Source organism: Chelmon rostratus, chromosome 18, assembly GCF_017976325.1.
Source record: "Chelmon rostratus isolate fCheRos1 chromosome 18, fCheRos1.pri, whole genome shotgun sequence".
Lineage (NCBI taxonomy): Eukaryota > Metazoa > Chordata > Actinopteri > Chaetodontiformes > Chaetodontidae > Chelmon > Chelmon rostratus.
In genome coordinates this window covers 4,688,714-4,702,799 of record NC_055675.1, presented here as the reverse complement: position 1 = coordinate 4,702,799, position 14,086 = coordinate 4,688,714, and the positions used below count along the sequence as shown (strand labels likewise).

Sequence of the window (14,086 nt, the reverse complement as noted above, 5' to 3'; positions counted from 1 at the left end):
GTCACCTGGTGGTGCTGCAGGATGAGGGGCTGGTGCTGCTTCTCCAGCCGGGGTCGGTGTATGGCTTCTCTGCTGCCTGATGTGTCGAAGCAGAGTGTTAGGCTTGTCGTCCGTCATGGTTCTGATGTCTCTCCACATGTTCTGGGGGTTGTTGTTATTGAAGTGAGCTTCAATTTTCTCCAGACCTTGGCCTGCTTAATTCCTTTCTTCAGCTCTGTAGGCTGTATCCTGGGCTTTCAGCAGGGACCGCACTGTGCTGTCCAGCCATGGTTTCTGGTTGGCTGTGCTGACAGTGTGTGTGGCTGTAGGCCAGGCATTGTGTACATGCAGCGCCAAACCTCCACCTCTGCTCTTACCTGAAGCTGCAGACCTGTCTGTCCGGAACAGAGAGCGCCCCGCTGCCTCCACTGCTGCGTCCGGGATGTTGTCGTCCAGCCAGGTCTCTGTGACAATGGTAACACAGCTGCCCATCTGGCGAGAGACTATCCTTAGACGGACCTTGTTGATTTTGTTGGCGAGACACCTGGCATTAGTGAGGAAGCGACTGGGGAGAGCCGGTCTGTGAGGGTTAGCTTGTAGCCTAGCACGCAAGCGGGCTCTCTCTTATGGTGCCTCCTCCATCTCCTTGGCAGCAGCGGGGGGATGGTGGTGGGCTCTGGGGTCCGTAGCAGCTCCGGAGGAATAAAGTCCAGTTTCAGGTGTGTGTGGAGTCTGAACTGTACTCCAAAGTTCACCAGTTCGGACCTGCTGTACTGTGTTAGAGCTTCCAGAAAAGTGGTGAACATGGAAATGAGTAAGAACAAACAAACAAAAAGGCAAACACTCAAAGTACCAGTGTTCCAAAGTATAGCCTTGAAGAGTCACTTGCATGACTGTAGACGCTTCATCTTATTTTGCTTTGGCACTATCAGATTGTAGGCTATTAAATATGCATCAGAATTCTATATAATCGAGTAAATTATGACATTTTAAACAAAATCATAATGGGCTTAGGGTTGATCAGGCATGAGTGGTGTGTGGTTGAGCCTCCCTCAAGTTTCTAACTAAGCCATCAACATAAACAGCAATCAAACTGTAATATAAGTCTGAGACTCAATCATTTGATTTTATATTCATTTTAAGCAGTGTTCTTCAGTAGTGCTGCCACTGAAGTGGGAAGAAATAAGAGTTTGGGTTCCCCCAACACACAGTGTCCATCTCTATCCTTAATGGTTATGTCAAGTTTGAAGAGGACCAACACAGAGCATTTACTGTTCATAAACAAGACCTCTGTTTAAATGGCAAGAAAAAAAAACATGGCCTCCTCACACTTTTTAACACATCAATATAGAATCGATAACACCTAAAGTGATTATTGATAGTTTTGGTTAGTGTTTTGTGTATCACCACAAACAACAACCACAAACAACCATTAATAATAATAATAATAATAATAATAATAATTATTATTATTATTATTATTATTATTATTATTATTAATAATAATAATTTTCTTCTTGTTTGTCTCATACCATTTTCAATACTTTTGCGATTATGGTGCAGTGTAATGAAAATGCTCATGACATAGTGTAGACCAACATCTCTAAATAGAAAATCAATTATTGTAAGCGATAAAGAATTGTTCAGGGGCCAACAATTACATGCATTGAGAGTGTAGCTCTCAGCAGGAGCAGACAGTTTGAGGCCAGTATCAGGATCATTCCTGTGGGGGGAAATCACACTCGTCCTGCACGTGTACTAAGATGTTTTTGAAAACTCTTCCACTAATGTCATTCAGCATATTTAATTTGATCACAAATATATTTTTGCAATGCATTTAAATATATCCGAAATGAAATAAACTCAAAGACACTGTAATCAATGTTTTTATAAATATTTTATTCAATGTAAGGATCATATAGCATCAGGAAAAGCATCAACAAGAATCAAGACAAGAAACAATCAGAATATATATGTACAGTTTTTCATAGTATTCTTAAGTAATTTACACGGTTGCATTGACAGCTCATCATATCGGACCTCCGTTTGTGCCACAGGCTATGTTTCACCTTAATATGTATAATGTAAAACAAACAAACAAAAAACATGACACAAACAGTACAGGTTGCAGAGTCTACTGACATGCTTAATCTTTCTTATTCCACATGTGATCAGTACTGACTCATCTGCACTCCAAAGAATAGATCAATGCAGTTTTGAGTTGGAAAAATCACCTTGAAATATTTTTCCAGATATAATCAATCTGAAAGCTGATCTGAACCAGCTGTAAAAGAAAGCATAAATAAATGGGTTGAGCATTGAGTTTGAGAGTGCAAGCCAGTTAAGACTTTCAATCACAGCAAATGACACTGACACATGATTCAATACCAGAAAGAAAAAATAGAGAAATAAAGGAGACCAGCACATCAGAAACACTCCCATTACAGTTGCCAGAGTTTTAGTGGCTTTTCTCTCCATCTTACTGGCAGTGGCTCCAGACTTTGTTCCCTGGATGCTGCGTACCTGTCTCTGTGCAACAAGGAAAATCTTCAGGTAGATACAGAGCATTAAAATCACTGGGAGATAAAATGAGAAAATGGGTCCTGAAATGTTTGCAAGCAGAGAATTAGTAAAACAATTTTGTTTGCATTTTTCAAGACTTATTCCAACAATTAAATAGCCAAAGACAAATAGAAGTGAAACACCCCAGCTCACCACAATCATGATGACAACAACATGAACATTTATCTTCATTCTATATGTCAGAGGGTGACACACTGCATAATATCTGTCAATTGAAATACAGCACAAATGTAAAATGGAAGCTGTACTCAGCGTTCCATCAAAGCTCTCTCGTACTTTGCACAACACATCTTCAAAGAACAGACATGAAGTTACAGACAATTCCATGTTGAAAGGAAAAACTACAAGCCCAACAAGCAGGTCAGCTACTGCCAAGGAAAGGATGAGAGAGTTTGTAGGAGTGTGGAGCTGTTTGAAGTAAATGATGGAGATTATTACAAGAAGGTTTCCACATATTGTGACAGCAGACAATGAGCCGAGGAAAACATACAATAAAACACATACTGTGGAAGGTGTGCTTGTCCTCCTGTAAGAAACATTATGTAATTCATAACAGGGATTTAAGCCAACATAAGTGTGTTCAGCAGTGACTTCTGGTGCCATGTTTCTGGGTTCCTGCGAATCAGTTTTCCATTAAAAATCAACAATATTTAAAACAGAAAAAATAATGTTTATTTGAGAATATTTCTGCCCTGCATGAGCGCAACACTACAATAACAGTTGTCAAGATAAAAATAGAGTTTCAGTTTTTCTCATACCTTTTAAATACTGAAGGTAGTTCACACATCATGGATGTTCTCCATGACTGTTGGCACAGTCTTGATTTTTATCAACCCCTGTCTCATTTCCATAATAAGCACCTTCTGTATTTGTCCAATCAGATGTGGGACTTTTCATCTTGTTTACAGTAGATGTCAGAGCAATGTACTGTGCTGTACATGAAAATAACTTCTGAAATTCTTTTGTGAGTCCTTTCATTGTATCAGAACTCATATCTGATTTATCATGTAAGTTGAGAGACGAAGATTTTTTTTCCCAGGACATGAAACTAAAAGTTTCCTCACCAAACAAATAACCCAAACCCTAATCTATTTCAGATTTGAGAATGGGCCCACTCTGACAGGTTCGTGTCAGGTAATTTTATAGTGGTAGCAGTGTCGTGCAGAGTAATTCTAGTAGCTACAGTACAAGAGGTTGCAGTAATAGCAGTAGTACTGCCAGTGTACAACATTAACTCTTTCACTACCCTCCTTTAACACTCTTGTTTCAAGGACAAACTCTAGCAAGGTCTGCAAATGGCTTGCAGAATGAAAACCAAAAGGCCACTCAGTATGGTAAGGTCAAAACAAGTGATACAAAGAGAGACTACATATTTAATTTGGAGCAAAACAGAACATATGATCAGATAATATCCTAACTTGTGCATCCTAATAGATAAATGAAAACAGATCACCGAAAAGCTGAGTTTTCCATAATTAGACCAACTTTTTCTGAAGGAGGTGAATGGCACAAAATGGAAAACAGAGAGTTAGACGGATTTTAAAAAAACAGAACAATTGAAGTTGATTGTTCTGAACAGAGTAATTTCAAAAATGAAATTCTCCCCCTGAGCATGGAGATGGGGGCCATCCTTCCCTTTGCATTTTATAGATCTGTTGCCATTGTAATCAAAACCACTCCAAGTAACAATAATTGCAGAATAATCCTCCATTTTGAGCAGTTTGTCAGTTTGTCACTAATGACAGTAGGAATGGAGGCAAGACCAATCAGAGGGCTTCAAGGAAATTATGTGGAAATACTCGTGGCTTATTGACAGACAGGTCTGTCAATTCATCAGTTGATGGGGTCACTGTGCCAAACACTAGCTCGCTCACACAGTGAGTCAGTCATGGATGTACAAAAGATTTTTGGCACAAACATTCTCTCACACTGAGCCAGAAAAACAAGGTTTATAACTGTGTGTGTTGGTCAAGACATCCTCTGGGAGATCCTTTGAGACTGGTGTTGACACAGCTGAAAGACATCACAGGCCCCCTGCTGAACCCCCTTCAATTTGCATACCAGGCAAGCAGGTCAGGGGAGAACACAGTCAACATGGGATTGAGCTACATCCTGCAACACCTTGACCACCCAGAGACATATGCGATTGTGGCAAGGCGAGCGGTTAGACACACAGTTCAAGAATTCCACAGGACAAGAGCGTGATTTCCAATTATAAAAGTCATAGTTTTATTAAACAATTATGTAAAATGAGCCACAGACTAAATAAATCCAAATAATGATAATAATAATGATAAGGAGTGATGTGAGGAGCCACCAAAAGGAAATAAGGGACAGGGCTGGGGCTTACCACGACCGTGGTAACAAAAAGGGGAGGGATCCAAAACTACACTGCACCCGTGACACAGCAAACCAAAAAGTGAAAAGGAACCACCACCAGGGGAACCACTGCCACATTGGGCCTCAGCGCCTCTAAACAGAAAAAAACAATATTAAATCATAAAATCAAAGCAGTCCTCACACACACAACACAACCCAAAATATCAAAAACCCAAAAAGAAACCACACTAGATCACAAATTATCAAAATCAGGAGAAACAAAGATTTCTAAACAATAAATCCAATAACCCAGAAACTCAATCAATAATAATTCAAAGAAAGAAATAACAGAAAAGAATTAATTTTAATTAGAATTAATTAAAAGCAGTCTTTAGAGGGGACGGCTTGATGTCCACGAGGGTCAGAATGCCCTCTCTTGGCTCACGTCGGCAACTTTTGCCCAGTTAACAGGGCCAGATAAAAGAGTCAGATGAAGGCCGAACCAGAGCGCCGAGTTAAGGCAGCTGGAGTCCCAACAAGAGCTAAACCAAGGGGAGTAGGTCCACCTGAGGAAAGAAGGGAGAGGAAACCAAGCCAAAAGCCAAAACAGAGACAACGACAAAAAGCCAAGACAGCAGCGAGGCTCACCGCGGTGAGCGATGGCCGCGCATGGAGAGCAGGATCAAGGTGTCGTAGTAGCAGGAGGAAGAAGTCCGCGGCCCAAACTCTACCAGCGATGGCTGGGGGAGAACAATAATCAGTACACCTCACCAGACCATCGGCAGCTCAATATAAACGGCGGACAACTAAGCGTTTTGCCAGCAGAGAGCACACCCCGCTCACACCAGCCCGAGGGAGACAGCCCAGACCGGACCTGGGCACACTGCCGGACAGAGCGAAACTGAGGTAAACACCAGGTCCACAACAACGCTGAGTAACTCGAGTGGAGCAGAGCATGCATACCTTTACTTTGAGATCTAACCTGCGAACCAGCGAGGCACCGTCACACACAGTGTTGGCTCCGTGAAGGAGGAAGAGGAAACTGAAAGGACGAGGAAGGGTCTGACCTGGTCTATTTATAGTCCATCACTCACAAGTTGTCTGCCACACTGCCCCCCACGGTGGGGAGCGTAGCGCAGCCTGCCACACAAGGATCCTGTTTGTGGACTTCGACCCAGCGTTCAACAATATCGTCCCATGTATCCATCACTCAAAACTGACCCAGCTCACCCTGCCAGCCTCCACCTGTCAGTGGATAAGAAACTTAATTAAAAAATAAAAAAGAATAAAATTTGAGCAATCCAGCTGAGACACAGAGTAGCTCACAAGTCAGTACTGCAACACGGAGGAACAACCTGACGCAAAGGCTTTTTTGAATACAGGAATGACTTCAAAGAAGAAGGAACGTGCAATTTCAGCATTTTTTAGGAACCCCTTTAATTTTGTGAAAGGCTTGTTTAATCAAGAAAAAGGAGGGCAACTTAAGGCAACGAAATCAGAGATTGAACAGTATTTGAAGTGGAAGTATTCAGATTCAAAGGAGAATAGGAACATCAGTCTTCCACCTGACATGCCACCATTAGTGGAAGTGGAGCAGGAGATGGATGTGAGCCACCTAGATGGAGAGAAGTTGTGGAGGTGGTTAGGCGTGCAAAGGCTTCTTCGGCCCCAGGGCCTAATGGAGTCCCCTACCGTGTCTATAAGAGTGCACCTGGCATCTTAAGGACACTATGGAGATACCTGAGAATAGTTTGGGAGAAACAAAGCATTCCAAGAGCATGGTGCAGGGCAGGAGGCGTCTTCATCCCTAAGGAGAAGGAGTCATCGGACCTTAGCCAGTTTCCGATGATTTCTCTCCTTAATATTGAGGGAAAGATATTCTTTAGTATCGTAGCACAGAGGCTGGCTAATTACTTAGAAAGGAATGGTATGATAGATTCGACAGTGCAAAAAGCAGGGATACCAGGATTTACGGGATGCTTAGAGCATACTAGCATGATTTGCCATCAGATTCAGATAGCTAAGAGGGAAAAAAGAGACTTCAATGTTGTATTTTTAGATCTGGCTAATGCGTTTGGATCAGTGCCGCATAGCCTTATTTGGAGTTCCTTTCACTACTTTAAAGTGCTGGAGATAGTTGTTAACTTGGTGAAAGCATATTTCCAAGACATCAGACTGTGTGCAAGTATCGCAGAGACCACAACAGGCTGGCAAAGATTGGAGGTTGGTATTATGGCAGGATGTAAAGTTTCCCCGCTAGCTTTCACAATGGCTATGGAGGTAATTATTAGGGCTTCCAAGTGGGTCGTAGGTGGAGAGAGACGGCAGAATGGAATGTGTCTTCCACCAATTAGGGCTTATATGGATGATATGACACTGCTAACTTCAACAGTGCCATGTACAAGGAGGTTGTTAGATAAAGTCAATCAGAATCTGAAGTGGGCTAGTATGAAGATTAAGCCTAGTAAGTCAAGGAGTATTTCAATATACAGAGGGAAAGTAAGTGATAGGAAGTTTGCTATAGATGGTGAGGAAATCCCAACAATTAGGGAGGAATCAGTCAAGAGTCTAGGACGGTGGTATAATGTGGACCTGAATGATGTTGAACAGGTTGTGCAATTTAGAAAGGATGTTGCAGAAGGGCTGGAGAGAATAGATAAATCAGGGCTCCCAGGAAAACTGAGGTTGTGGTGCTTGCAGTTTGGCTTGTATCCTAGGTTAATGTGGCCAATGTCAGAATATGAAGTCCCATTATCTGTAGCAGAGAGAATGGAAAGGCTAGTTAGCTCTTATATTAGAAAATGGTTGGGTGCTGGTATGGGAAAGGAATGCTTCAGCTGCCAGTATCCAGTCTAACAGAGGAGTTTAAATGCACTAAGGTTAGGATAGAACTTTTATTATCTGGGAGTAAGGACATGTTTGTCAGCAATGTGGTTCCGAATCCTTCTGGGGGGAGGAAATGGAACCCAAGGGCAGCAGTGCAGGAGGAAGAGGCAGCTCTTAGGCATGCAGAAATAGTAGGAAATGTTCAATTTGGCTGGGGAGGCTTGGGGCTTGGCCCAGGCAAATCAGTGTGGACCAAAGCAGGTCTAATGGAGAAAAGAAAGCTTGTAGTGGAACAGGTGCGTAGGCAGAAGGAGTTGTTAAGGGCGGCAAAAGCAGTTGGTCAGGCCAAACAGGGACAATGGTTGAATTGGGAAGGTGTTGAGAAGAGGAAACTTAGTTGGAGGGACCTGTGGAATATGGAGGAAGGTCGTATTAAATTTCTGATAGGGGCGACATACGATGTGTTACCAACCCCGCAGAACCTAAGACTCTGGGTACAGGGCGACCAATCGTGCCCAGTCTGCTCAGGTACAGCAAGTTTAAAGCACATTTTGTCAGGTTGTAGAATTAGCTTATCACAACGCCGGTATACATGGCGGCATAATCAGGTGCTGAGAAGCTTAGCTGCAGGCATTGAAGAGAGACGGAAGCAGGTGAATTCTGGAAGTTTTAGTAAGGAGAGGTTAGGTGTGCAGTTTGTTCGAGAGGGGCAGAAAAATAGAGCTGCTAAGTCAGGGAGAAGGCATGTTGGTGGCTGCCTTGTAGGGGCTGATGATTGGCAAATGCAGGTCGACTTGGGAGGAAAGCTAGTTGTGCCCCAGGAAATAGTTTATAGTAATCTAAGGCCGGACATTGTCTTATGGTCCATGAGTAAAAAGACTGTGTATTTTATTGAGTTAACAGTCCCTTGGGAAAATTCAGTTGAGGCAGCTTATGTTGGTTGTTTTCCTGTTTTGTTTGCTTCTTGAAGGAAATGTTAGATGAGGCTGTTAAATCTAGTCTGTGGATTAGGCCTCCACCTTCAGCACCCTCTAAACTTTCTACCCCCTACCCGAACAAGGGTCTGTATCCAATCCCTACTTTCATCTTTAACTCTACCTCTTTACTTTCTCTCCCCCTACCCGAACCAGGGTTTGTATTCCCATCCCGCTTTTATTGGTGCAGTTGGTGAGAGGCAGGGGTAGATGATGGTTGATGGTAGTGCGGCAATTGGCAGTTACATGTGGCATCTAGGCCTGTGGTAGCATTGTAGCAGCTAACAATAGCTAAAGCGGTGGTAGTATGATAGTATCTTAGCAGTTAGTATTGGCATCTAGCAGTTAACATTAACAGTGTAGGTAAATCTAGCTGTATTGTCCTCTTAGCAGGTAGCGGTTAGCATTTAGCATTAGCATTGGCATTAGCTAAATGGTTGCATCGGAACTGTATTGTCTTCTTCTTTTCTTCTTAGTGGTTAGCATGAGCATTAGCATTAGCTAAATGGTAGCATCGGTACTGGCCACTACCTGGAGCATCTCCTAAACAGGCCTGGGTCAGTTGAACGTGGCAGTGCTGTTTGGATTGTGTAGGAGCAGTGTGAACTGGCACTAGGGGGGGTGACTCTGGGACGCCGGAGTTCACCGCCTAGCCTCCTGGAGGTGTAGTGGGACTAAGTAGGCGAAACACCATTGAAGGGAGGTATCCACCTGATGACCCCCAGAGACGTGTTAGGATTCACTGCTCTTTGGCATGTATAGAGGCAGATTAGGGGTCCAAGGTTCTTCACTGAGAATGAATCCTCTTTTTGAGCAGAAGTATCTTGTGTTTAAATTAACTCTGGACCATAAGCACCGGAGCCCGCCGGGGGTGTATGCTCTCCCCCCTGCTCTTCTCCCTCAACTCCAACAACTGCACCTCAGGAGACCTGTCTTTTGAGATGACACAACAGCCTTCAGCCTCATCCGAGACGGTGATGAGTCTGTATACAGACAGGAAGTTGAACGGCTGGTACTGTTTCAGTCATTTGTTGTGATTTGTTTTTTATGTCTTTTATGTACTTGTTAAGCTGTATGTCATTGAGTGCAATGTTTATCAGTCAAGTTCCTTGTATGTGCACAGATACGTTGCCAATAAAGCCAATTCTGATTCTGGTCACAACTGAGGCACATTTGAACAAACCAGCTTAACAATAACTAATAACTTTATGTATTCCATTTGCCGAAGTCACAAGAGGCGACAAATGATCAGCACTTCACAAAGTTTATTCACTTTCCCCCCAACTGAACAACTCAACACTTGAATTTTTCTGGGAGTCTGGTATTTTCTCCCTGGATGATAAATGAGTATATTGTGGTTACTTCACTGTTTATATTGTGACCCAACACATCGAATCAACTGCACAGGTATATTGATTTGACGCAGTGTTCTCTGTCAGAATATTCCGCAATATTATTTGGTCATGTTTCATTTTACTTGTGTTTTTCTGCACTGTGAAGCCTAAATTCATCATGTAGCTACACCAAGCTCAGTTTGAAGGGGTGAAGTGACTATTGTTAACTTGAATACATTGAACTGTTTTTACAGCAGTAGATTCTAGAGAGAGAGGAGAGAGACAGCAGCAGATGATGGTGAACAGTGCATGGACGACACTGAATGACCTGTTTCTGAACAATTTGTGTGTGAGAGAGAGAGTGAGAAAATCCATAAATACATTTAATGGATTTTCCAGCTTTCAGTCAATGAATATTTAATGATAGCAGTTTTCTGTTTCTGCTCTAATACTAATTTGTAACAACTGAATTTATTACATTTCACAAACTCTCTTAGCTTTTTAGCTGAATAAACATAATAAACTCACAAAATGTGAAGAAAGGAAATATTCTTATACCCATTTTTCTCATCAAACTCTGTTCGTTCCTCAAGTTCCTGGCAAATTTCCCTCCCTTCCTAATCAGCCTGATGTGTTTCACCTGTGCCCCTTTGTCCACCTCCTCCTCCCTATATATACCCTTTGTCTTTTCCCTTTTTCTTGCCAGAAAATCTTCATCCCATGTGTGTTGTTTTCCAGCGTTTTCTCGAGATTCCAGTGTTCCTTGTGTATGACCCTTTTTGGATTTTCAATGATTCTCTCTGCCTTTGCCTTTGGATACTGTCGTTAGTTGGATGGACTGTTGTTGTCTGAAGAGACTTTAAATCCTCTGAAAATCATTTGTGTCGAGACTGCTTGGTGAGTCCACTTCTTCTGTGAGCCCTGACAGTATTATTTGGCCACAAAATGGACTCCGGCAGACTCAGGACTCTACATTTATTGTGGCCAGTCAGGACACTTCCTGGCCGATTGCTCTGTGGAGAGCGGGCGAGCAGCAGGGAGACAGAGAATGCTGGTGAGTCCTACCTTGGTGCACTCGAGCCCTGTTCGCCAGTTAACCTCTGTACAACTCACTTCTTCCTCTTTCCCCCTCAGCCATCCAGCCTCATTGATAATGGTGCTTATGCTAATTTAATGGACTACGGACAAGGACAAGAACTCGATCTGTCCTCCTGACCTCTTGCTCAGCTCCTCAATGCTAGTGCTCTGGATGGTCGGCTACTGTGTCGGGTGAGACACTGCACTGCTTTCCTCACCCTTACCTTTGCTGACTCCCATTCTGAGACGATTAGGTTTGACCTTTACCATTGCCCTTTGCACCCCCTCATTTTGAGACACCTGTGGCTCCGTAAACACAATCCTCACATGAACTTGACAACCGTGGAGATCATCGCTTGGGGTCTGGACTGTCACCTCCACTGTTCTTCCCACTCTGTCCATTGTGTTCTCTTCTGACCCTTCATCGGTTACTCCTTCCTCATCATCTCCAGGTACTGAGGCCGACTATCTAGTGTTATTTGGATTTAAAGGAGGTCTTCAACAAGGCTTTGGCCACTTGAATGATGTTCTCTGGGACTTGAATGTCTAGCTGGATGACATTCTCATTTTCTCCCTATTCTTATTTTTATACAAAGGAATATTTAAAAAAAAACATATGTACAAAATATATATTGCCGCAAAGAAGTATAAGAAACATTACCATAATGTACTGCCAAAGATTCTGTAGAATTGTGCAGACTTTACACAAATCGCTCATGGGTAGCAATTGCACATGGTGGATAAAGTGACTATAACATTAACGCTATTGCATAGTAATAAATATGTATATATGTTCCAGTGGAATACCATTATGTACTTATAGGTAGAGTACTCAATGAGAGCGTAAAAAAACAATATTGCAAGGTAATACGTGTATAATAAATCACACATCACAAACCAGTGCTACATTAAAAGCAACACTGGAGTTCAACACTCTGACAGCTGTTGAAATGAAGGACCTTCTTGCAGAGTGGATGCAGCAGTCTGTTGGACTGTGAAGGAGCTGCTGAGGGCCCCCACCGTGTCATGCAGGGGGTGGGAGTGGTTGTCATTGATAGCTGTCAGCTTTGCTAACATCCTCCTCTCACCTACATCCTCAGTGGTGTCCAGAGGGCAGTCCAGGACAGAACCAGCCCTCCTCCTCAGTTCAGTCTCTTTCTCTCCCTCTCAGAGCTTCCACAGCCCCAGCAGACCACCGCAGAAAAGATTGCAGATGCAACCACAGACTCATAAAAAATCCTCAGTAATGTTGTACATACTCCAAAGGACCTCAGTCTTTTCAGCAGATGGAGATGACTTTGGCCCTTATTGTACAGGGCATCAGTGTTAGTTTATTGTTGAGGTGGACACCCAGGTATTTGTACTCTCCACGATCTCAATGTCCAGACCCTGAATGCACAGCAGTGCAATCTCTGGTGCTTTCCTTTCTGCGGAAGTCTATTGCCATCTCCTTGGTCTTGCTGGTGTTTATGTGCAGATGTGTTAGTCCACACCAGTTGACAATGTTAGCGATGACTCCCCTGTATTCCAAATTGTTCCCCTGCAATACACATCAAATGATGGCTATATCATTAGAGAACTTCTGGAGGTGGCAGCCGTCTGTGTTGTGTCTGAAGTCGGATGTGTAGAGGGTGAAGAGGAAAGGAGAGAGCACAGTACCCTGCAGAGCCCCGGTGCTGTAAACTGCCACATCCGACACACAGTCGCAAATATTACCATACTGCGGTCTGTTGGTGAGGTAGTCGATGGTCCAAGCAACCAGGTGGCAGTCTACTCCGGCTCCTTCCAGCTTCCCCTTCAGCAGAGATGGCTTGATTGTGTTGAAAGCACTGGAGAAGCCAAAAAACATGACCCTCACTGTGCTCCCAGTGCTCTCCATGTGGGAAAGAGAGCGATGGAGCAGGTAGATGATAGTGTCTTCCACACCAATGCCTGGTCGATATGTCAACTGTAGGAGTCCAGCTCGCTGCTCACCAGGTGACGAAGGTGGTTAAGCATAATCCTCTCCAGGGTCTTCATCAGGTGGGAAGTGAAGGCTAACGGCCTGAAATGTTTGGGCTCCCTAGAATGCACAGTCTTTGGCACTGGAACCACAAAGGAAGTTTTCCACAGGGCAGGAACTCTCTCCAGCCTGAGGGTCACATTAAAGATGTGTTAAATGCACCCACAAAGCTGATCTGCACAGTCCCTCAGCAGTCTGGAGCTGATGCCATCAGGGCCAGTAGCCTTCATCCTCACCGGGTGGGGGACAGCGGGTGGCTCCTGTTGGGTGAGGTTGGGAGCTGGGTCAGTGGTCTGTGATGTGGATTGTAGGGGGGTGAAGTGGTAGGAGGACAGAGCCGCTGGTGTCAGGGATGCACTGGGGAGGGAGGGGGTGCTGAGAGGCAACGCCGTCTGGTCTGGGCTCTGGTGGTTGGGGGAGGGAACGGGGGTGGAATAAAACCTGTTAAAAAACAGGTTCAGCTTATTTGCCATTCCCGGTGTCCAGATTCTGCGCCCCTGCCGTTGTCCCTGCTGTGGCCTGAGATGGTTTTCAGGCCCTTCCAAACCTCTCTGGCATTGTTCCCCTACAGGCACTCCTACAGCTACCTCCTGTAGTTCTCCTTCCCTCTCCTGATCTCCCTTTCAGCTCCCTCTGCACCCTCTTCAACTCAGTTCTGTCCACCAGACTTAAAAACCCTTTTCTTCTCTTTCAGTAGGGTTTTCAGTTCAGGGGACACCCAGGATTTGTTGTTTGGGAAACACATGTGGTAGGCACAGTGTTGTCCACACAGAAGTTAATGTAGTCCGTGATGCATGTTGTCAAACTGTCAATATCCTTCCTGTGAGGACTGCACACTTCCCAGTCGGTGGAGCCAAAACAGTCCCACAGTGCCATACTGGACTCATCTGACCATGTCTTCAAAGAGCTAATGGTTGACTGTTGTTTCATCACCAAGGGTATGTAAGTTGGTAGCAGAACCAGGCAGTGAGCAGATCGCCCCAGTGTGGGGA

General features: G+C 43.9%; 1 protein-coding gene across 1 annotated transcript; it reads right to left on the bottom strand.

Annotated features, from left to right (window-relative positions):
- Window positions 1-2,184: 2,184 nt before the first annotated feature.
- On the bottom strand, window positions 2,185-13,567 carry LOC121622392 (trace amine-associated receptor 1-like). The gene is made up of 6 exons (XM_041959353.1): window positions 13,331-13,567; window positions 12,752-12,887; window positions 5,864-5,923; window positions 5,727-5,764; window positions 5,530-5,621; window positions 2,185-3,088 (listed from the first exon to the last, which is right to left on the bottom strand). The coding sequence occupies exons 1-6, from the start codon at window positions 13,565-13,567 to the stop codon at window positions 2,185-2,187; spliced, it is 1,467 nt and encodes a 488-aa protein (XP_041815287.1).
- Between the last annotated feature and the right edge of the window lie 519 nt (window positions 13,568-14,086).